General features: G+C 41.8%; 1 protein-coding gene across 1 annotated transcript in view; it reads right to left on the bottom strand.

The window, feature by feature from the left end:
• Positions 1–23,675, bottom strand: part of LOC126474531 (gamma-aminobutyric acid receptor alpha-like) — a 192,281-nt gene that overhangs the window by 56,871 nt on the left and 111,735 nt on the right. Inside the window, exons 2-3 of the mRNA XM_050102002.1 lie at positions 11,158–11,225; positions 8,186–8,406 (exon numbers count right to left, since the gene is read on the bottom strand). Of these exons, the coding sequence (XP_049957959.1) occupies positions 8,186–8,406; positions 11,158–11,199 (263 nt within the window). The 5' untranslated portion in view covers positions 11,200–11,225. The remainder of the gene's footprint in view (positions 1–8,185; positions 8,407–11,157; positions 11,226–23,675) is intronic.

The following is a 23,675-nucleotide window of genomic DNA, read 5'->3' as shown; positions in this document are numbered from 1 at the left end:
GCAGTGGCCTAGCGGTTCTAGGCGCTTCAGTCTGGAACCGCACGACCACTACGGTCGCAGGTTCGAATCCTGCCTCGGGCATGGATGTGTGTGATGTCCTTAGGTTAGTTAGGTTTGAGTAGTTCTAAGTTATAGGGGACTGATGACCACAGATGTTAAGACTCATAGTGGTCAGAGCCATTAGAACCATTTGAAAAGCATGACAGCACGCTCGTCCCACCTGGACGCATCTGGTAATAACGTCGCCATAGTTTGCGTTTCTGTATTTACGGCACGAGCTGGGGAAGACACGAGCGCCACACTAATACCTTCCTTACATGTCGGTGCTTATATACCCGCATTGCCGGCCGGAGTCGCCGAGCGGTTCTAGGCGCTACAGTCTGAAACCGCGCGACCGCTACTGTCGCAGGTTCGAATCCTGCCTCGGGCATGGATGTGTGTGATGTCCTTAGGTTAGTTAGGTTTAATTAGTTCTAAGTTCTAGGCGACTGATGACCTTATAAGTTAAGTCGCATAGTGCTCAGAGCCATTTGAACCATACCCGTATTGGGGTCGCCCTACGTTGCATATACGCTGCAGCAACGTCCTCAAACGGCAACTTTTTGATCGTCCATTATAGTGGAAATAAAAGTAGCGCAATAACTTCCTACTAGGCTCATGTAACATAGTCCTACCAAACAACGAATTATAAACTTTGTGTGAACTCTGAAATAAACTGATGAGAGAAAAAGTTATGATCACCCGGTTAATAGTGTGTCGGCTCACCTTTGGAACGCAATACAGCAGCGATTCTACACGTCCTGGATTCTGCTGGTTCTTGGTAGGTTTCCAGAGGTATATAGCTCCAAGTGTCACCGCACAGCTCAAGTATTTCCCGCAATTTACTGGCCGGTGGTTGTGAAAGCGGATCTGGTGTCCGATAGCGTTACAGATGTTTTGCATCAGATACACTTCACGCGAAGTTGGTGGCCAAGACGTCGATGTGAGTTCACTAACATGATCCTCAAATCACTGTAGTACTGCAGCACTGTGGTCTCGTGACATGGACAGTTATCATCCTGGAATATGCTTTGACCGCCGAGGAACACACCAAGTATCAAGGGATACAGGTGGTCTGCAATAGTGTGCTGTAATGGTGTCTTCGATGAACACCACAGGTCCAATGTGAGGCCAGGTGAATGTACCCCATAAAATATCTCAGCCTTCACCAACCTGCGTCTGTGGAGCGGGATACGTTTCGAGGACCCTTTTCGTCTAGATGATGGCGTGCTAATAATGGCTAGTCGCTGGTGCGGAAAACTTGAAAAGAAAGTAACTTTGGCATGATGTATCATTCTCAAGTAACAGATCGATGAAACTTGGGCCTTGCAAAGATAGAACTGCTATGCAATAGAGCAGAAAGTAACCGGAAGAAATACGCAATGAGTCGAACAGAAATGACACTTTTGTTCACGGACAATTACTACTCTGAAGTCATCGCAATTCATGATGGTCTCCTGGACATTACAAAGGGCGGTACTTGGTTCTTAATACAGACATTCAAAATTCAAATGGCTCTGAGCACTTGGGACTTAACTTCTAAGGTCACCAGTCCTCTAGAACTTAGAACTACTTAAACCAAACTAACCTAAGGACATTACACAAATCCATTCCCGAGGCAGGATTCGAACCTGCGACCGTAGTGGTCGCGCGGTTACAGACTCTAGTGCCTGGAAGCGCTCGGCCACCCCGGCCGGCCAGCGTCTCAATAATGTTGACCGGTGAGTGTACTGCGTTCAATGAGCTGGAGCTCAGGACACCTATGCAGCGTTATGCATACCCACACTTTATACTTGAAGTACCAAAATTATCGTGTTCCCCAATGTTCCTGGGTGTATGACACTTTCCTGTTTCTCATCGTGTTAGGGCACGTCCAGAATTACTACTCAGACTGATTCTGCTCTCATCCGAGACTCGTCATTGGTCCTGTCCGTATGCTCTTGGCGCCATCGCAAAGGAAGCCGCCAATGTGAGGGTGGTATCGGAACGGTACGTACTGGTCGTCGGGCAAAGAGACGACCCCCACGCCGTAGCCATGCCACTGTGGAGCCTGTGACAGTGTGCCTTGCATTCGTATTAAATACGACTGCAAATGAACCTGCTGTTTGATGTGGGTCCTTTCGAGCCTACTGTACGATGTAGCGGTCATCTGCTGCTGTAGTCGACTGTGGTTTACAGACTTCTCTTCCTCGCGTAGCAGTGTCTGTATTTCGGAACGTTCTCGGTGCACGTGAAACAGTGCTACGAGCAATACCAAACTCTTGTATACACTCGTCTGTGAGAAGTCATCTAAATGTCGTCTCCGGACCATGTGGTAATGAGGAACACTATCACAGTTCACCGTTACTCAAAAAAATGTGTGTGAAATCTTATGGGACTTAACTGCTAAGGTCATCAGTCCATAAGCTTACACACTACTTAACCTAAATTATCCTAAGGACAAACACACACACCCATGCCCGAGGGGGGACTCGAACCTCTGCCGGGATCAGCCGCACAGTCAATGACTGCAGCGCCTTAGACCGCTAGGCTAATCCCTTCACCGTTACTGCTCGCTGATTTACTCGCACTGTCTTTCCTCGTTCCTTCAACTGTCTTGTGTTGCGGTGCCAGGTACATTTGGTGCTACAGTCACAGTGAACTCGCGCCATGTGATGTCCAACTGTCTGTGCACGACTGGGAGGCCCCAGACAATATGCTCCCGTACTGTCATTCATTTATACCAAGTTGGTAATATATTATCTATCTTTTCCTTAAGTTTTGCTGAGCGGTGTACATTGGGAGAATTAATTTTTAGATCAATTACCATTGAAATGTGCATTTGACGATAATTCATTAGAAACGGTAGCATCTTTTGCTTAAGTACAAGGCTACATTCCACACAAATATCTTCGGAAAAGACTTCTTAACAGTTAAATTTATATTCGATTTTAACTAATTTATCTTTTTCGCAAATATCTTTCTTGCCATTGCTAGTCTGCATTTTACACCCTCTCTACTTCAGCCATAATCAGTAACTTCACTCTCCAAATACCAAAACTCATCTATTAGTTTTAGCGTCGAATTCCGTTATCTAATTCTCTCAGCATCGCTTGATTCCATTCGACTAATTCCACTACACTAGTAGTGACATATGGAAGTTTGGGTCGGTCCGGGAGGCGTGCTCGGGTAGTCGAAGTTGTGAAAGCGACCACTTACGTTAAGCGGGAAATCTGGATTCGAGTCCCTGTTCGGCAGATGTTTTCGTATGTCACCGATAAATAGTGCAGATGAAATGAATTTAGATTCGCAGGTTGCGAATCAGATTTCGTAATATTTAGGTTTGTTATTGTTGGCTCTCCCAAATATCTCTTGGATATTGAAGGAATGTGTTCTACACCAGGAGCATTGTTTCGACTTAGGTCTTTCAGTGCTATGTCAAATTCTTCTCGCAGTATCATATCTTCCCTCTTATCTTTATTTGCTTCCTCTTCCATTCCTACAATACTGTCTTCAAGTTTGTTTACTTTGTACAGCTCTTCTATACATTCCTTTCAGCTTTCGCTTCTTTGCTTACTCTGGGCTTGTCATATGAACAACTGATAGTCGAAAAACTGATTCTCTTTTCTCTTCAATTTCCTATATTGATACATGGTTGTACACCCTTCCATTTTTGAGTTGGTTATTCCAGTTTCACCATTTTGCAATTTCTGTCAATCTCATCTTTTAGAGGTCGGTATTCTCTTTTTCCTACTTCACTAGATGCATTTTTATCTTCTTGCCTTTCAATAATTAAATTCAATATGAGTGTTTTATCCATGGATTTGTAATGGCCTTATCCTTTTATCTATTTGATCCCCATCTGTGTTCACTACATCATCTATCAAAACTACTTATTTGTTTTGTGTTGTGTTCCTTTTACCTTTTTTGTCAATCATTGTCCAATGGTTTCTTTGATACTTTTAATACCATCCTGCTCCTTTAAACTCACCCAGGCCTTATCTTAATTTCCTACCTTCCTGCAAATTCTTCAGTTCTGTTCTGAAGTTAATGTCGAGTAAATTCTGCCCCTGCAAATGTTTTGTGATTTAAAATTTCTAAATCTGTCTTACCATTATATAGTCTACTGGTGTCTCCAGACCTCATCCATGTACATACACCACCTGATCGAAAGTATCCAGACATCCGTATGTAATGTGGAAGTGACCCTAGGTGTCACGAGAGGCAGACCCGGTAGTATTAAAGGGGACAGCGAGTATTGTGTTGTCAGCAGAGAAGCAGTAATAGTAGAATGGTTTGGTTAGAAAAGCTAAGTGACTTTGAACATGGACTAGTCATTCGATGGCACCTGAGTAACAAATCCATCGGAGTCATTTCGACGCTTTCTGAGTTGCCCGAGTTGACTGCTGGTGATGTGATTCTGGAGTTGAAACGCAGATGAAGAACAACAGCTAAACAAAGACCAGGTAGACCTCATGAACAGGGACCGTCGATCGTTCCAGAGGGTGGTTGTAAAAACTGCATGAAATCAGCGGAAGGAATCACTCAGCCCAGCTAGGTACATTGACGGTGCACCGGAAGTGAAAAATAATGGGGTATAACGGTCGAGCGGCGCTCCTCGTTAGCGATACATTTCTGTAGGCAATGTTAAGCGACGCTTTAGGTGGTGTAAAGCGCGACGTCACAGGACATTGGATAGCTGGAAACAAGTGCTCTGGAGTGATGAATAACGCTGTACAATGTGGCAATCCGATGGAAGGGACTGGGTTTCGCGAATGCTTGCAGAACGTTATCTGCCATCGTGTGTGGTTTCAAAAGTGAAATGCGAAGGAGGCGATGTTACGGTATGGGGGTCCTATTCGTGGTTTTATTGTACACCCTTATCTAGGTTAAGAAAGCGCAAAATGCGAAAGGATATGATCGCGCTGTATTACATTATGAACTGTGTACTGTAAAGCAACAATTCGGGTACGATGATTTTATTAGTATGACAGTGCAACAAGTCAAAGAAGGAACTGCAGGGCAATGGTTTGTGGACAGTAATATTCCTGAAATGGACTGGCATGCCCATGGTCCTGTCTTGAACCCAAAGGAACAATTTTGGGGTGAGTTAGAACGTCGAATTTGCTCTGGACCCCAGGTCCTACACCACTATCTTATCTGATTTTGGCCCTTCGGGATCTATGGGCTGCCAATCCTCCAAGAAGAAGCAGACACCTCATTGAAAGTGTGCCGAGAGGAGTTCAAGCCGTCATAAAGACTAAGGGTAGACACGCCCCATAGTAATGTCCACAACACCTATTTGGATACTTTTGATTAGATGGCTTATATTACAAAGTTAATCTGCAATATGACAATGTTTTTTTTTAAAGAATTTTTGAATATGTACGACCCGAGTAATTGTAAATATCGAAATATCGTCAGTGGACCATGGATCATCCTCAAGGAAGTAGGTAAAATATCCCTAGGTATGTAATGTATCAGAGAGAATATAATCTGGGACGCGACGATAACTGTTAAGGGAAACACCATTGAGTTGCTTAGCTAGCAAGACGCGCGGCGAGTTATGGAGCGCGAAACAAAATAAAGGGAGAAAGATTAGGGTTTAACGTCCTGCCGAGGACGAATGCCATTACAGATTTTGCTTGCAATGGGGAACGATAGGGAAAGAAATTGTGTCCTTTTCAAAGTACTCGTTCCAGCATTTGCCGTAAACAGTTTAGGGAAACCACGGTGAACTTTACACTGAAAGGCTGGATGCGGAGTTGAACAACCGTCCTCCCGAGTGCGAGTTCAGTGTGTTACAACTGCGCCACCTTGCTCGGTAAACAGAGACGAGTCCGGAAAAGCAAACTTATCACACCGACACATTAACGCATTGCCACGGATGCTGCGAGGAAAAATGAGTAGATCAGAAAATGCACTTAACAGGGTACACACCCAGTTGGCATAAGGGAAATGGCATTTTTAATCTTGCACCCGACTAGTTAAGCCAGTTGGAACTACGTATGAACAGTTCGTTCCGTGGAGGTAATGTGCCAAGATACCATGGTTCTCACAAATGAAATCTCGTGTGGCTAGGGCCTTCCGTCGTGTAGACCGGTCGCCTGGTGCAAGTCTTTTGAGTTGACTCCACTTCGGCGAGTTGTCCGTCGAGGTTCTCACAAAAGGGCTACACCACATGCAGATTGTAGGATTGTTCGACTGGATCTGACGAGCAAATGGATGAAAGTAGTTGAAACTCGCGTTCACGTTAGAGCCCCAGTGTCACCGCGATCAGCCAGGAACAGATTAGTGGAACTCAGGTAGAGACCTCGAGTTACCATGCATCGTTTAACACTGACACCACACACCACAGACGGCAGAGATTCACACAGTGCAGAGCCAGAGTCAACTAGGACAGTGAGTGGCATTCTGCAGAGTTCAGCAACGGGTCCCAATTCCGTCACGACCTGGTGAAAGCTCACAGAAAGCAGCGACTCTCGAAGCCCATAGCTCACCAACTTCTGGATGATTTGTGTGGAATGCTATTGGATAGTACAAAAGGACTGATTTGGTAATTGTTGAAGGGAGGCTGGTTGATCCTCAGACTGTAGCAAGGAAGATAAATTGTGTTGTATTCCTTTCGTGACCAAATAGAATATTTCAGCAGAACAGTGCAAGACCTCGCAATGTAGTTCACACCACAAACGCCTTGTGGAATGTACAGATCCTTGACTGGCCTGCCCAGAACCCTAATTTATCATGCTTAGAGCATGTCTGGTATGCGATGGGAAGACATATACCTTCATACAAGCCTCTAGCCAGAAATCTTCATAGAGCATGTGTTTTAAGCATGGCAAGAAATTTCTCGAAATTACATTCCGAAATAGTTTGTTTCTGTGTCACAACGAATACAAGAGCGTATGAGTGAACAATGAGTTCACACGTCATACTAATGCTGACGATGGACATCATTTTCGAATAGAATGTAAGTCAGTGTATTAGGGGTATAAGTACAGATATTTCTGTTGATATATTTAACAACACTACATCAGTATTTACTTCATTTGAGAGTAATAATTATAGCTGTTAGAAGTAGTAGCTTTTTAGGGTGGTTAGTACCTCCAAAAATGTGTTCCACAAGCAAGCTATTAATGTTTATTTTCCTCTGGTCAACAGGTCAAGTATTGAAATGTGGATGCATTGACGCAAAAAAAGATAACACACACTCACAAGCATAGTCTCTTCCACAGTGCAACTATGACTGTGCAGAAAACATCAGATAGTAAATTATGTGCTGAATTTGCAGGAAGACTCACAATAATATCTGTACCTATACACCTAACACCCTGTATATAAAACAGAACGTATATATATATATATATATATATATATATATATATATATATAACGTTATAACCTCCTGGCTCCGATAGTATTGGCATGTCTTTCAGGGGCTACTCATTCGGATGCGTACGACTGAGCAGAGAGAAAGGGAGAGCAGATGGACTGTGAGAGAGAGAGGGGAGGAAGAGGTAGACAAGGAAGAGGAAGGACAAGATGGTCAGAGAGAGGGGACAGGAAGAGTTTGGCAAGTAGGGGGTATGGAGATGTGCAATATTATGGTCCAACACGTAGAGATACGAAGCTGTGGGGAAAAGGCATTTGATAAATATCGGAATGGTGATTCATAGTGTAATACTTTCCATTTCCGTCAGTGTACATTACACGCCTTTAGCAAATATCTTCTGGTGACAACGTTGATTCACACATTAGACACATCATGGCGGCGCAGTGCTGTAGTATTTACCACTCTTAAAATAAGATGGTAACCAAGCAAAGACTTTTTAATTTCACAAGTCGGCCTACTGGCTTAAGGGAGTGACTTTTAGAAACCACATAACAAATTAATCAGTCCAATGTCGTAGGGAGAAACTTTATTCACCAGTTTTTCAGAATTTGGAAGCGCTATCTGTTGATAAGGCAGTTAAGTGAAGGCCATGTTTGCAAAGTAGACAGTTTCTGGTGTGGCTGACGCTGAGAAGCAGTCCAGGCCTGCTTCATTGTGTGACAGCATACACAAATTGTTATTAATATTATTTTATTGTTACCGAAGACATGTTGAGCTCATTTCTTAGCATGGGCTAGAGGCACTTGCCTCACTGGGACAGAAAGCAGTGCTCACCTCATTGAGTAGAGGATGTCCCCGTCCTGCGAGATGCGCAGCAGCTTGTTGGGCACGGTGATGGTGTGGACGTACGAGTTCTGGCCGTTGTAGAAGTAGGTGTCGGGCCGCCAGATGCGCTCCAGCATCTTGATGCTCAGACTCAGACTCTTGATGGGGCCCAGGAAACTGAGTCGTGAGTCGCGCCAGTATTGTCGGAAGTAGCAGTCCATAGAGTAGTCCTGCAAAACAGTCACCCAGAGCAAAGTACACCGCATTTTCCTGTCACTTCATTTGTTTTTTTTTCAATTCCAGCTATTTTCTGGTAAAAATATGGAATACCTGTATTTACCAGACTCAAAAGAAATCAGTTCTCTTATATACATATTTTACACTTTGTTTTACGACTTCTGTTTTCCACAGTCGCAGTTATACAAGTGCTGTAGGTTAAATAACGAGTTTTATGACTGCAATGAAGTGTGATTAAGACCAAACGCGTTTTGTTTTATTTTAAAGCAGCGATCACCAACAATATAGTTTTTCTCATAATTTTGGTTTGCTAGGATCATGAACAGTTCTTATGTTTTAACTTACTACTATAAACAGTATTAATTATTATCGTTACTCACGTTTTTTTATTTCTTTCGCCATTCTTTCCGTTTTTCCCACACATAAGTGGTAGATTTTACCACGTACCGTCTTCACTAACACTAATTATATTCATTTTTTTGTGTTGTGAAGAACCAATGCAATTTCGACATTTTGTGCACTTTGTTTTGACGTGCGGAATGCGTTTTTCTCTTGTTTAGTATTGGTAGTAGTAAGAGTGTCTGCTATTGCTCTGAGTGTGTGTCAGTCTTTACATTTGGTGTTTGTGAGTCTGTGTGTTTGTGTTTGTGTGTGTGTGTGTGTGTGTGTGTGTGTGTGTGTGTACAGATATTGATTAACATAACTCGTGCTATTTGGAACAGGTTCCTACCCCATAACGTAAAATTTTGTCTTTAGCGTTAAAATATTAACAACAGAATAAAAGACTGTACTGAGAATGGCTGTCAGGAGTTCAAATCATTCTTTGTTCAACATATGTGAGATATCACAAAACAGGCTTTAGTAAAATACAATATTATAATTAGTTTTTGCAGTTTTAATAATTTCAAATTAAATGCACAATTCTTATTTAGAGTATATCTTGAAACCTATAGTAATGTTACGAAAGGTTTAGGCTGTGATTCTGAAACTGTATTACTAGTTGCAATAAGTTTCTCTTAGTTTGATGTGCTGTTTCCGTGGTTTTATCAGCCTCTTACTGTGCAATTGATTTTTCAACTGCAAATTAATGTTTGAAGCTATAACGTTATAATATTAATGAGTCATGATAGTACACGTTATGACAAGGACGGGGTTTCGTTAGTGGATTTCATTACTGTTCAAAATTATATACCATTGCTGCCTCAGTGAAGTGATGCATTTCATTTTAGAACTATTTCTACGTATTGTCATTTGAAGTGAGTTGTTAAAATTGTAATGAAAATTTTGAAACTACCACAATTTGCGTGAGTGGAGTTTTATTAACAGACATAATCACTCTATGCTAGCACTCTTCTACAGGATGGACGCAATGAAACAGGCTTGGAAAATATTTCATGCACCTGAAGATACGTAACCCAACTTGCATCATCTGCGCCCAGATTATGTGAGTTGGGATGCCTATCTTAAGGTGCGTGAAATATTTTCCAAACCTGTTTTATGCTGCCTATTTTGTATATTCACAACAATACCGGTTTTAAATTCATTTCAAGACCAATACATTACAGGGAAGCGTATTGCTACATATTTATATCAGTCTCTACCACATGAAATCGGATAACTTCTCCAAAATTAGGTAACTCTTCCACTATCGAAATTGTTGCAACATCGTTGAAATCAGTAGGTGTAATTGTAATGAAACGTGATTAGTCTTACGATAGTATTCCTCACGAATAGACTGTTTAATAACCATATTCCAAAAAGGAGAATCACAAGTTCTCCTTAGAGAACATACCACCTCGCTGACAAATATACCATCTGTTAACTGTTTCATTTCTCATTTTTATACTAAAATATGTATTATCCTCGGGCTGAGGACTTTTCTAATTACATGTTATGGACACTGTGGTGCAAGGGGCGATCAAAAAGTTACCCTTCCGAGGGCTTTGCTGCCGCGAATACGCAACATAGCACTACCCCGACGCCGGTATATAAGCACCGACATGTAGTCAAGGAATTAGTTTGGCATTTGTATCTTTCCGATGTGTGTGCGGTCAATTCGGAAACGGGAACTATGGCGACGTTATTACCACATGCCTCCAAACAGGACCAGTGCGCTGTTATCCTAATTTTGGCTGTCGAAGGACAGCCACTGGTAGACTTCCATCGGAGAACGAAGAATTACGGCGTGCAATTAAAGCGAAGCGTCCGGGAAAATTGCGACAAGGGGTGCTGCTGCTTCATGATAATGCTCATCCGCAAATCGCAAATGTAGCTACGCAGAAGTTAAACCAACTCAAGTGGAAGATACCCGAGCATCCGACCTGATCTGTGCCCACGCGACCATCACGCCTTCCGTCCCTTAAAAAAAGTCTTTAAGGGTCCACGATTCTTGTTGGACAAGGATGTGCAGCAGGCAGTTACGGACGTCTTCACGCAGCAGGACAGCGTGCTTTACCATACCTCGTGGGTCAGTGGGATGGTTGCCTCAATGCTCACAGCGATTTTGCCTTATTCGCATAGCGATTCTGGACTTACGCCCTTATAAAGGACGATTTTTGATCGTCCCTTATATGATACATGTCTTGTGGATCAGTTACCACAGTTTAGTGTCTTCAGACTTCTCATTCTAGAAGTATGTCCTCGTATCTCGACCATGTAGCATGGTGAACTGAGAGTGGGCAGTGCTGCAGCAAAAGAAAGATATTATACTAATAGTCTACTAAGTAGATGCCGCTGAGTCTTACCATATCCAGCTCCGATATTGGTCCCATGCTTCGGATCAGCATGTTAGTCCTCACAATGGTTGGATGATCTGTAACACGCACAGGGACGATTAGCTGTTACGATTACTGTCTGTTTAGAATGTTATATAACGGAGCTTAAACTAAATAAAGAACAGACACTGAGGCCTAGCCAAGCAATGTGTAAGTGACGGAATGTTCTGATTGCTCTTCTGTACGTATAGGATCAGGCACGTAGTTAATATGGCTTTCAATTCATGTGTTGTAATGATGAATCGTTTATATTTGCATATCAGATTTTTGGGTTTCTCAAGGCTGACAGAGAGATGGCAGTTAGATCAGAGCATTGCCTAAGTTCTGATGTAATTTTGAGTTTTGGCTACTTACTTCATTCGTCTCTTTGTTTCTCTCTGGACTCAAGATTATTCAAGGATTCCAGCAAAACATTTTCGTTCGCTCTGTTCTTCCACTTGGGTTCGCACACTTGCAGCTTCTCGTCTAATTTGAAGCAGTACGCAAATGAACTCTAATTAGGTGCCATGCTGACTTAAGTTTTATTCTGTGGGCTTATCTACAGCCATAGTAAATCACCTGTGGATTTAGACCTCGCGATAATCAGTGAAGTGTCACGCTCCGCGACGCAGGAAAGCAATGTCCAGGATATAACAAATTTATTGAACAAAAAATGTCTGCTTCGGTGGTGCGGAAATAAAGGGCAAAATTACAGTTACAATAGATACAAATCAACTGTGGATCACAATAAGGCCAGACTGATAATAAGCGCCGAGGCCGCTGATCGGAGTTAAGTTCACATAAAAAACACTGGTGGAATGTTCCGCTGGGAAATAAACACCGCCTGGAGCCAAGTCGGGAGTGAGTACTTGCTGTTCGGCAATGATCACTGGCTGATTGTTAAATGCGTGGCCTGTAAGCCTGAGTCGGAAGATGAAGACTGTTTTGGTTTGGATTCAATAAGAACACTTAGAGTTTAAGGCGGAAGGCCGGGAAGTCCGATTCAGAGTGACTTAACTAATGATGAAGACACTGTGCTGCTGCAGAAGCTAACGTCCGGAAGAAGAAACGATGATGATTTCTGAAGCAGCTTTATCCCAATGATGTGCTTCGAAAGCAATCCTGTTCGATGGGCGAGTAGCGGCAGTCGTCCGGACCAGGAGAGGCCCTCTAAAACTGACTGACTCGTGTTGTCCTGCCGCCGGCTTATGTAACGGAATGCTGTTGAAAGTATTTCCCTCTCGAGTGGCCGGTCTTGATGGCGTCGTGTCGTACTAACGATGTGCAACGTGCAACGGCAGTGGTGGCTGCCCGCGTGATAGAGATGCCCGAAGGGTTGCAGATGCGGTAGGCGAGAGCCTCCGAAATGGCATTAGTGATCAGGATTAGCCAATTTTTTACGCGGATCGGAGGACACACCGCCAGAAAACTGCAACAGTGCCCGTGATTGACCCACAAGATCCAAGGCCCTATGGTCAGGTAATATCGAGAATTCTACTGCCACTGATCGTAGCTGACATGCTGATTCTGGTTCAGCTCGTACTCTATATGTTGATTTTATGCCAAAGGACGTTTGTGATGAAAACTGAACTGTAGCCATCGTTGTGCGTTAGCAGGGTGGCTACTGAAACTAGAAAAAAATTCCCTGAGAATTCCAGGCATGGAGAGGACGATTAAAAGCTCCTGATAAATTAACGTTGGGGGCAGGGGGCATATGCAGCAATAACGACTTTTCCTTCCTCTCAGCTGAGATATATTAGCCATAAGCAGTATTTCAATCGTAGTTTTCAAACACCGATAATTTATGTGGAATAATATGTGGAAAAATATTCATATAACTAACTCACTTTGAAATATTAAGTATTTTAAAGATTATGATTTACGAAAGTCAATAAAATTAAATTTCTGTACTAGCTTAAGAACTCATACATCCGTGAGAGTTTAGGAAATTCGTGGAATTCCCTGAGATTTCCCTGATTTTTCCACGTAAAATATAATTCCATGAGAATTGGTTTTCCAGAAGAATTACCACCTTGGTTAACAATATGGCTAATGCACATTTTCTTTAATAGAACTGTCTGAAACAAATCTGTCTTCCGTATATGAACTGTTCAACAATTTTTCTAGGAACTTTGTCTCCTTTTTTAATAATGTTTGTTATTTAATGAATGTGTTGTACATGAACTATATCAGTTTCATTAGGGCAATAAAGTTATTTAAGGAGTCGTTTTGGACTCTCTTATTCCGCAGTTTATGAACATTGCTCCTTCCTGTTGATCAGCATTTATTTGTTTAGTCCGGCTACGCTGAAAGTAATTAATATGGTTATAAAAGTTGGTTACTAAATCCAATATTTTTCATAAAGACATAAATTCCTTGGATGGCAGGCTTTACTGTGCCAGACAAGACTCAAGCCGTGGAAACTTTTTGTCCCTTTCTTCCGCTAAGATCCAGGGAAGGTGGAGTAGTTCGGCTGGAAAACTTTCCCCTGCCGACACAGCTGCAACAAGCAAACTCTTCCATTGGCGATGAATGAACTTTATTATTGCAAGCTTCGGGTCTCAAATTCTGAACTCGGAGGGCATTTAGTTATGTATCTAGAGGAACCTCTACTATACCGGCAGGTATAATGCAACGATGTTCGATCCTATGGTATGTGCTTCGAAAACTGGCCGTAGAAGTACTTTTTCAGATTTTTCCTGTGATCAGGAGACGAGTTATTGCTCAGCCGAATGATCTCGCTGGCTGCCTTAATGCTTTCCGAGTAGAACGAGTTACCGGACTGCATATCCGCAGTGCCACTCTGTCCATACTCATCGACAACAACAGAAACACTGGAGCACCTCACAGTCGCCGGCACTGTGCAGTCTCACTAGAGCTAGCGTGGAGATGCAAGGCATCTACTTGAAGTTCTTGCTTATTACCCATAAGAAAAGTAAATTAGGTAATACGTGAAACGTATTCGCAGTTGCGAATATCGACAACCAACAGCTGTATAATGGAATCACGACAGTGAAAATTTTTGCCGGACCGGGACTCGATCCACGATTTCCCGATTTATGCCAGAGGTCGTCTTAACTGTTTTTTTCACTTTGTTCGTGATTTTTCGTTCTATTAGTTCAGGGCAGACGTCCCATGACGCTTGTTCAAGTTCATCGTCGTTCCATTAACTCAGTTTTTTTGTTACAGAGGGCGGCTAACCCTCTGACCGTACACGCTGAGCTACCTTTCCGGCACCGTTTTGGCTATCTGCGCAGGACTCAAAGCCAGACCCAAAATTCCATATGCTTGAATGTCTGAAGGAACACTTCATTGTACTTTTTAACGACACAGGCACTGCAATATCGTAAATTAAGTGAGATACACCAGGAAGTTTGAATATGCTCACTACGAATTATACGTCGTAACAGTCATACAAGGTATGTCTAGTATGCTCAGTAAATTTGCCTACGGCTAGAACGCAACACGCAGGAACAAGTATTAAAAATGTGTGCATGCGAATGTGCTTGAAGAAACGTCTCGAGAAGTGCCACGAAGGGTGAAAAACATCAAACTGTAGTAGGTACGTACGTCTGTTGTGGGCAGAGACAGTGAGTGTGAAGACTCGCATCACATTAGAATGGAGCAACGCATAAGCACAGAATCATGCTGCAAACTACTAACAATGGTCCCGGTTCAAATGGCTCTAAGCACTATGGGACTCAACATCTGAGGTCATCAGTCCCCTAGACTTAGAACTACTTAAACCTAACTAACCTAAGGAAATCACAACATCCATGCCCGAGGCAGGATTCGAACCTGCGACCGTAGCAGCAGCGCCGTTCCGGACTGAAGTCCCTAGAGCCGCTCGGCCACAACGGCCGGCACAATGGTCCCTCATAGGATATTGTTGTAAGTAATAAAGGCGGCGAGCGGGAAACTTGCTGGTAACTGGTACCAACACTTTGTAGCGAGGACTGCTGTGCCACTCTCGGCTCAACAGTCAACAAGCATAATGACAGACAACATTGAACAAGCGCAGCAGACGCTGGTGTTGTCTTTGAGATAGATGTTAGAACATTTGTTAATGCCATTATTCACAAGTTTTAAGACAACTGGAACAGCTGTTCCCAATTTGCGCCATATGAATTGACTAAGAAGCATCAGAATACGTGGTTAGATACTGTTAGAGATTCATCTTTTCATGCGACGTATTATTTCAGAAAGACTGTAAAGTATACAGCCATTGTAGGCGTAATGATCAACGGCAATCGACAGCACACGTCAGAGTGCGCTCAAGTGTGCTTTTCCCACCTTCACACACGAATGAAACACATTAAAGAGATTATGACATTCTTTCTTGAGATGCAAGGAATTAAAGGTGTTACGAAAAAATTGTTTCAATTATCTGGAACAGAAAGAACACAAGAAATGGTTCTGAATAATTCTGATAGGGAAACTCAAGAATGGTGTCTCAGAGGATTCTGGTTTGGTTCCACTCTAATAGCTGGTGTATGTGAATGAGCTTCCACCCAACAGTCAAGCAGAGTTGGTGTTTTGGCAGGTGACACATATGTTGTAATCAGTCCTGTTACAGAAGCAGTAGAAAAAAATTGTTAATAACGTCTTTGAAAGATTTAATATGTTGTTTTTTTGTAAATGGGCTCTGTCTTACTTTTGAAAAGACGCATTTTATTCATTTCTGTACAACAGGCAGTAATGAAACTTCCTGGCACATTAAAACTGTGTGTCGGACCGAGGCAAAGGTCCCGAGTTCGAGTCTCGGACCGGCACACAGTTTTAATCTGCCAGTAAGTTTCATATCAGCGTACACTCCGCTGCAGAGTGAAAATATCATTCTGGAAACAGCAGTAATGTAGCATGCTAAGCGGAGTCAGTTTTGGGTGTACTGATGAACTTTTGAACTGGAAAAAAAATTAATGAGTTCCTTTAACAATAAATTAAATAAATTTTGCTCTTCGCACAAATCATAGTTGTGTAAACAAACAAATCAAGATAATAACAAGCGTATAACTTAGTACAAAAAATGTCATTTACTATGCTACAAAAATCTGTGTAATACGAATAGTGACAAAGATTAATGTATCGATCTTTATTTAATACTAACGGCAACCCTGCCGTTGCCTCTGGGTAGCTATTCATTTCGCAGATTTTCCATTACAAACGAAAACAAAAAATGAACTGTGTTTGCAATGTCATATAAAAAAATTCATTTCCATGTATTTCCATGTATTCATTTCCATGTATTTGTGCCCTTTCGATTCACGTAAGCTTTTAAAAAACGGAACTGCATGTTAATGTACAACATAGCCAGGAGCGCCAATCATCCTAAACGCTGAGCTTCGCGATAGCACGTTAGACGAACTCCCTGATTCTTAAATCAGACTCAGGATTTCACGGCAGAGACAGTCATTCGCCAGTAAACGATTTCAGCAAAGTTTTCAGGTTTCTTTGGCAGATATATTACGCAGTGCTGGTGTTTGGTGAATAACAAGAGCTAACGACAGTCACATTTGTCAGATCTTTCAGGCAGAGATTCAACACCAGGTGGACGATGAAGACATTGAATTTCTTTCAGCAAAAGGAGAAATCTAGTGACATTATTAATCCAATTTCCTCTGCTTTGCGTCTGATAGACATTCAATTAATTTCTTAGCTTGCCAGCAAACATTCAGTTATATAGATATTGTTTAAATATTCTGGTTAGATAAAGTTAAATATTTCCATTTTTATAATATGTGTGGATTCTAACGAACACCTACAACAATAATTCAGGTATACATGCCAACGTCGCAAGCGGCAAATGAAAAGACAAAGTATGTAATTCAGTAGGTAAAGGTAGATAAAAATCTAATAGTCACGGGGACTTGAATGCGATTGTAGGGTGAGAGGTAGAAGAAAACGTTACAGGAGAATATGGGCTTGATAGTAGGAATGAAAGAGAAGAAAGAGTAATTGAGTTCTGCAATATATTTTTGCCAGTAATAGCGAACATTCTGTTAAAGGGGGGGATGTTGGCAGATTTAACTTAGATTACACCACGGTGAGGCAGAGAATCTGAAATCAGGTCCTGAATTGTAAGGCGTACCGAGGAGTTTAAGAGACTAGTCAGGAAGAATCAGAGAGCAAAGAAGTAGGATACGGAAATATTAAGGAATGAAGACATCCGCTTGAAGTTCTCTGAGGCTACAGATACTGCGATAATGAATAGCTCAGTAGGCAGTTCAGTTGAACAGGAGCGGACATCTCTAACAAAGGCAATCACAGAAGTTGTAGAGAAAACTGCGAAGAAACTACGGGTAACAGAGGAAATAGTTCAGTTGATCGGTGAAAGAAGTAAGTGCAAAAATATTCAGGGAAATTCACGAATACAGAAATACAAGTCACTTAGGAACGAAATAAATAGGGAGTGCAGGGAAGCTAAAGCGAAATAGCTAGAAGAAAAATGTGAAGAAATCGAAAAAGAAATGATTGTCGGTTGGATTGACTCAGCATACAGAAAATTCAAAACAAACTTCCGTGAAATTAAAAGCAAGGCCGGTAATATTAAGAATGAAATGGGAATTCCATTGTGGAATGCAGGGAGAGAGCGAATTGTTGGAAGGAGTACACTAAGGGCCTTTATGAGGGGGATGATTTGTCTAATGTGATAGAAGAAGAGTCGATAGGTAAGAGATAGCGATCCAGTACTAGAATCGGAATTCAGAGAGCTTTGGATGACTTAAGATGAAATAAGGCAGGAGGGAAAGATAACAGTCCATCGCAACTTCTAAAATTATTGGACGACAAAACGATTATACACAGTGATGTGTAGAATGTATGAGACTGGCGGTATACCATCAGACTTTCGGAAAAACATCGTTGACACAATTCACAAGACTGCAAGTGCGAGAACTGTCGCGCATACGGCATAAAAGCTCATGCATCCAAGTTGCTGACAAGAATAATTTAAAGAGGAATGGAAAAGTAGGAAAACTGAAGATCTGTTAGACAACGAACAGTCTGGAATTAGGAAATGTAAAGGCACCAGAGACGCAGTTCTCACGTTGCGGTTGATAACGGAAGCTACAGAAAAATCAAGACACATTCATAGGATCTGTCGACCCGGAGAAAGCGTTCGACAAAGTCAAATGGTGCAACATGTTCGAAATCCTGAGAAAAGTTATGGGGAAAGTGGGGTACTATGCAATACATACAAGAACAAATTCGGAACAATAAAAATGGAAGACCAAGAACAAAGTGGCGGATTAAAAATGATGTAGGAAAGGAAATGCGTAGTACGGAAAGCACACCAGGAACACTGGTATAGATTTATTTCTAATATCGAACATGATAACCACGGAAAACAACAAACGGTATTCAAGGTTTTAAGAACCTTAAACACAACAGAAAGAGAGAAGATACAAATAAATAGTATTGAAGAAGAACAGTGGATAAATCATCACAGCGATTTGTGGTATGATCATACAGCACAAGAAACTGAAATTGAACAACTAGACGAGAAAGGATTAGATGAAATACAGTCTGATAAATTAACCTCTGCACTAACATCATTAAGAACAGAAAAGGAACATGAAAATATGGCCTTAATGCTGAATTATTAAAATATGGAGAAATGATGCTACACCAACGACTGCTACATCTCTTCAACGATTGTTGGAAGAAGAAGAGTGTGGTGTCACCGCCAGCACCACACTTGCTAGGTGGTAGCCTTTAAATCGGCCGCGGTCCGTTAGTATACGTCGGACCCGCGTGTCGCCACTGTCAGTGATTGCAGACCGAGCGCCGCCACACGGCAGGTCTAGAGAGACGTCCTAGCACTCGCACCAGTTGTACAGCCGACTTTGCTAGCGATGGTTCACTGACAAATACGCTCTCATTTGCCGAGACGATAGTTAGCATAGCCTTCAGCTACGTCATTTGCTACGACCTAGCAAGGCGCCATTATCATTTGCTATTTATCTTGTGATGCATGTACCGTCAGACCGATGTTCACCAATTATGGATTAAAGTTAAGTATTCCTGCAGCTACGTACGTTCTTTACTACTATAACTTCCTTTACCTGTTCCAGACCTCACGCCAGCCTGCGTGAGCTTAAACGCGTGCCTTTCGGCTTCCTCGAAACCCCGTGGATTGGCTCCTGCCAATACACAACAAAGAGTACTCCCAAAGACTGGAAAACAGCTAGAGCGATATCAGTATTTAAAAAAGGAGAGAAAAGCCTATGCAGTAATCCTATGCAGTAATCACAGAGGAATAAGTTTGCTGACTCAGAATACAAGGTGTAGGCTAAGATTTTAAATACAAGACTTAAAAACATAACACACATTGCTTTTACTGACTTTAAAAAAGCTTTTGACAATGTCAATAGACAGAAACTTTGGGAAATAATGACGAATCGCGGATATCCAATGCATCTAGTAAATGCGATAAAAAGTTTATCATTCTAGATCTCAATGGTAAAACAACTGAGGAGATACCAACTAACAAAGAGGTACGACAAGGCTGCTGCATCTCTCCAACTTTGTTCAACATATACATTAATGAAATAATACATATATGGAAATCAGAATTTCAGAAAGGCATCTATTTCGACAGGAACATTCTTTTAAATAATTTAGTATATGCTGATAATGCAGTGATCCTAGTAGATAAGGAAGCTGACCTTCAGAAAGGAATCTACTTGCTAAAACAAAAAGTGCAAAATTTAACAAGGGAATTTCAAAAGAAAAAATCAGAACCAAAATAGTGAAAGATCAGAAGATTTTAGAGCAAGTAAACCATTTCAATTACCACGGATGTGAAATGACATATGGCTACAGCAGAGATATTAAAATTAAGCTTAGTAAATTAAGCCGGGTATGCGGGACAAATCAAGATATTTGAGAACAACTGCGATTCTTTAGCCTCAATGATAAAATTCGAGATTACAGAAGAAAATGGAACGAACATCTACAAAGAATGGAGAGTGAAAGACTTCCCTTAAAGGCAAAAAATTATGAGAGACAGAGAAAGACCCCAACAGAGATGGGTACCGTAACAGGCAATTTCCGCCTAATACCTGAAGAAAAGATGAAGATGAAGCAAGGGATGTAACCTTTCACCCTACTTTCAATCTACACATCGAATAAGCAATGACGTAAATAAAAAAAAAAGTTTCAAAAGTGGGAATAAAATTCAAGGTGAAATGATGTCGATGTTAATATTTGCTGATGATATTGGTATCCGTAGTAAAGGCGAAGAAGAATTACAGGATCTGTTGAATGGAATGAACAGTCTAATGAGTACGGAATATGGACTGAGAGTAAAGGGAAAAAAGGCGGAAGTAACGAAAAGCAGCAGAAATGAAAACAGCGATAACATCACAACTGGTGATCACAAAGCAGATGAATTAAAGAATTCTGCTATCTAGGCAGCAAAATAACCCATGACGGATGGAGCGAAGAGGACACCAAAAGCAGACTAGCACTGGCAAAAAGAGCGTTCCTGGCTAATAGAAGTCTAATAATAGCAAACATAGGTATTAATTTGAGAAAGAAATTTCTGAGAACGTACGTTTGGAGCACAGCATAGAGTGGCAGAGAAAAACGGCCTATGGGAAAACCGAAACAGAAGAGAATAGAAACATTTAAGATGTGATGCTGCAGAAGAATGTTGAAAATTAAGTGGAATGATAAGATAAGGAGTGAAGAGATTCTCCGTAGGATCAGCGAGGGAGGGAATATATGGAAAATACTGATAAAAAGAAGGGACAGTTTGGTAGGACATCAATTAAGATATCAGAGAATAGCCTCCGTAGTACTAAAGGAAGCTGCAGGGGGTAAAAACTGTAGAGGATGACAGAGATTGGGGTACATTCAGCTAATAATGGAGGACGTACGCTGCAATTGCTACTATGAGACGAAAATGTTGGACGGGAGAGGAATTCTTAGCGAGCCACATCAAACAAGTCAGAAGACTGATGACTAAAACAAATGGATTCTATAAATGGCTGTAATGCTGTTACACATCCAAGCAAATAATGTGTATATAATAGCGTGCTTTTGAGAGTTCTGCCGAGTTGTTTCCATTTTATGTGCAATACTAGCAGAGAAACTCGGCGTTGCCCAGATATTTATTTATAGCTGTACGTCGACGCCGGTACCATGCACTGTCTGACCTTGTGGTTAATGTTTATGACTTGACATTCGTGAACTATGTCTCACACACTATTACAATACCGTAGGTATATTCAGCGGCATATCTGGATATGGTTTGCGGAATTTATTGCTAAAAGAGTTAGTAGCAAAGGAGTAATAAATTTAAACGTCATGCATGATGCGCCACTTTTTGACGCATCTCAATGTTCCTGAACTACGTGTCCTACAAAGATATAAATTTACACTTACATTTCAGTGGTGTATATGCATACTGCATGTAAAATGTGTCATGAACACACTTGGTAGTAAAGAAGTAATAAATTATAACGTCATGCCTCATGCGGTACTTTCACTTCATCAGCAGCGGATGAGGAATAAGCGATAAACTTCTTTATTTTCATCATTATGTGGAGGTAATCAGCGAGAAAAAAATTCTTAAACGTTTGAAATTATGGATAAAGTTTGTTGCAAATCGGTAAGTACTCTCATTCGCAAAGTCTTGGAACCCAGGGATCTCTTGCTACGCTTCTTTGTCACTCCAGTCACAACCTCTTTAATAGGTAGGTGGTTTTTACTCCCACAGTGATTAACGCCTGACAGTAAGGTATATATGACGCACGTTTGGTTGAAATCGGTCAACTGGTTTTGGAGAAGTAGTTGATCTGTTGATCATCATACACAGACACACAAACACACACACACACACATACACACACACACACACACACACACACACACACACACAAGTGTATAAGTATATTCATTTTTAGAATGTGTATGGATTTCGAACATCGACCCAGTCGGTTTTCCACGTGCTGCAAGTTTTGCTGTTATGCCTGTAACAGCAAAAATTGCAGCGCATGAAGAAGGCGGCTGGATCGGTCGTCGAAACATTGTGTATGAAATGGAAACGACAACTCGACAGAACATCCGGAAGTACGCCATTAATCAACCGTGCAGAGATAACCAGAGCAATTACATTGGTACATAGCTTGTAAAATGACTATCTCTCCATAATTTCGATAGATACTTGCGCAGTACGTATGTAGATGTAACTGCAAATAGGAATCGCCAACTTCATGACCACCATTAGAAAATGAGTTCAAAAGAATTACATATAACTGATTTCAGTTCCTGTTTAGTAGAGGTCATATCTGGACACTGATGTATCCATGCATAGAGGGTGAGTCGCGTAAGACGTAACACCCCCTTTATTCCGGGGGCGATTGCACGTATCGGCATGCGGTTTTTGGCGAATCATAGCGGACTATGGGGCACATACGTTGGTACATGCACAATAATCACAACGTTTATATTGACCGAGATGATGAGGCAAGTACATGTTTTTTAAATGGGACGCTATACTTTTTTTACCATCATTCGAATGCTCTGGAAAAGACGCGTATAGTGATGTAACGCATGTTGTTATTGTGATTCAAACTTTGCTTAAAAGAGGGCGGATGAGGATTTACCTACGTAGCGTAGGCCGTGCATGCTGCATAGAGCACGGCAACTCGGCCTGCGAGTCGCGCGAGGCGTGTTTACAGTCTGCAGCCGCTTCCGACCGCCTCGACCTTCAATCGTACAATATTTCCCAGCGTCTTTTAAGCGAAGTTTGAATTACATATAGCAACATGCGTTACATCACTATACGTGTCTTTTCCAGAGCGTTCGAATGATGGTAAACGAAATATAGCGTCCCATTTAAAAAACATGTACTTGCCTCATTATCTCGGTCAATATAAACGTTGTGATTATTGTGCATGTACCAAAGTATGTGCCCCATAGTCGGCTATGATTCGCCGAACACCGCTTGTCGATACGTGCAATCACCAACGGAATAATGGGTGTGTTACGTCTTACGCGACTCACCCTGTATATCATACAAGTAATACACGGGACGGGACAGAGATATTTGGTTAGCACAGCGGAAGTGTAACTGCGCAGACTAATAAGGCATCGGTGGCACGAGACAGTAGCTTCGCACTACGCAGTGGTACGCCCTCGGGCGCCTTAAGTAATGGATAACTAGTCGTAAAAGTAAGAGATTCGTATTCGGGCCCCCGTCTTGCGGACTTTCCACGAAGGTTTATGGGACATCGAAAATCCAATCTCCCATGAGCAGCCACCACTTCATTCTTCGCTCGTATATAACACGTCGCCGAGCCAGTCAGTAAGGGGCGAGAATGAATTTTTTATCTACTAAATAATTTAGTCAGTGGCTAGATGGAAGTCCTCTTCGAGCTGCATGTTCTTTGTCCAGAGTGACCGCCGTTCCTGGAAAGGTGGAAATAACGTGTTGAATTTATTTTCTGGCACTGTACTTTCGGAACGGTCTTGACAGCACCTGTCTAAAGAACGTAAGGTAA

The sequence above is a fragment of the Schistocerca serialis genome, chromosome 4, assembly GCF_023864345.2.
Source record: "Schistocerca serialis cubense isolate TAMUIC-IGC-003099 chromosome 4, iqSchSeri2.2, whole genome shotgun sequence".
NCBI lineage: Eukaryota > Metazoa > Arthropoda > Insecta > Orthoptera > Acrididae > Schistocerca > Schistocerca serialis.
Note: the sequence above shows the minus strand (reverse complement) of the source record. Positions and strands in the feature narration are given on the sequence as shown.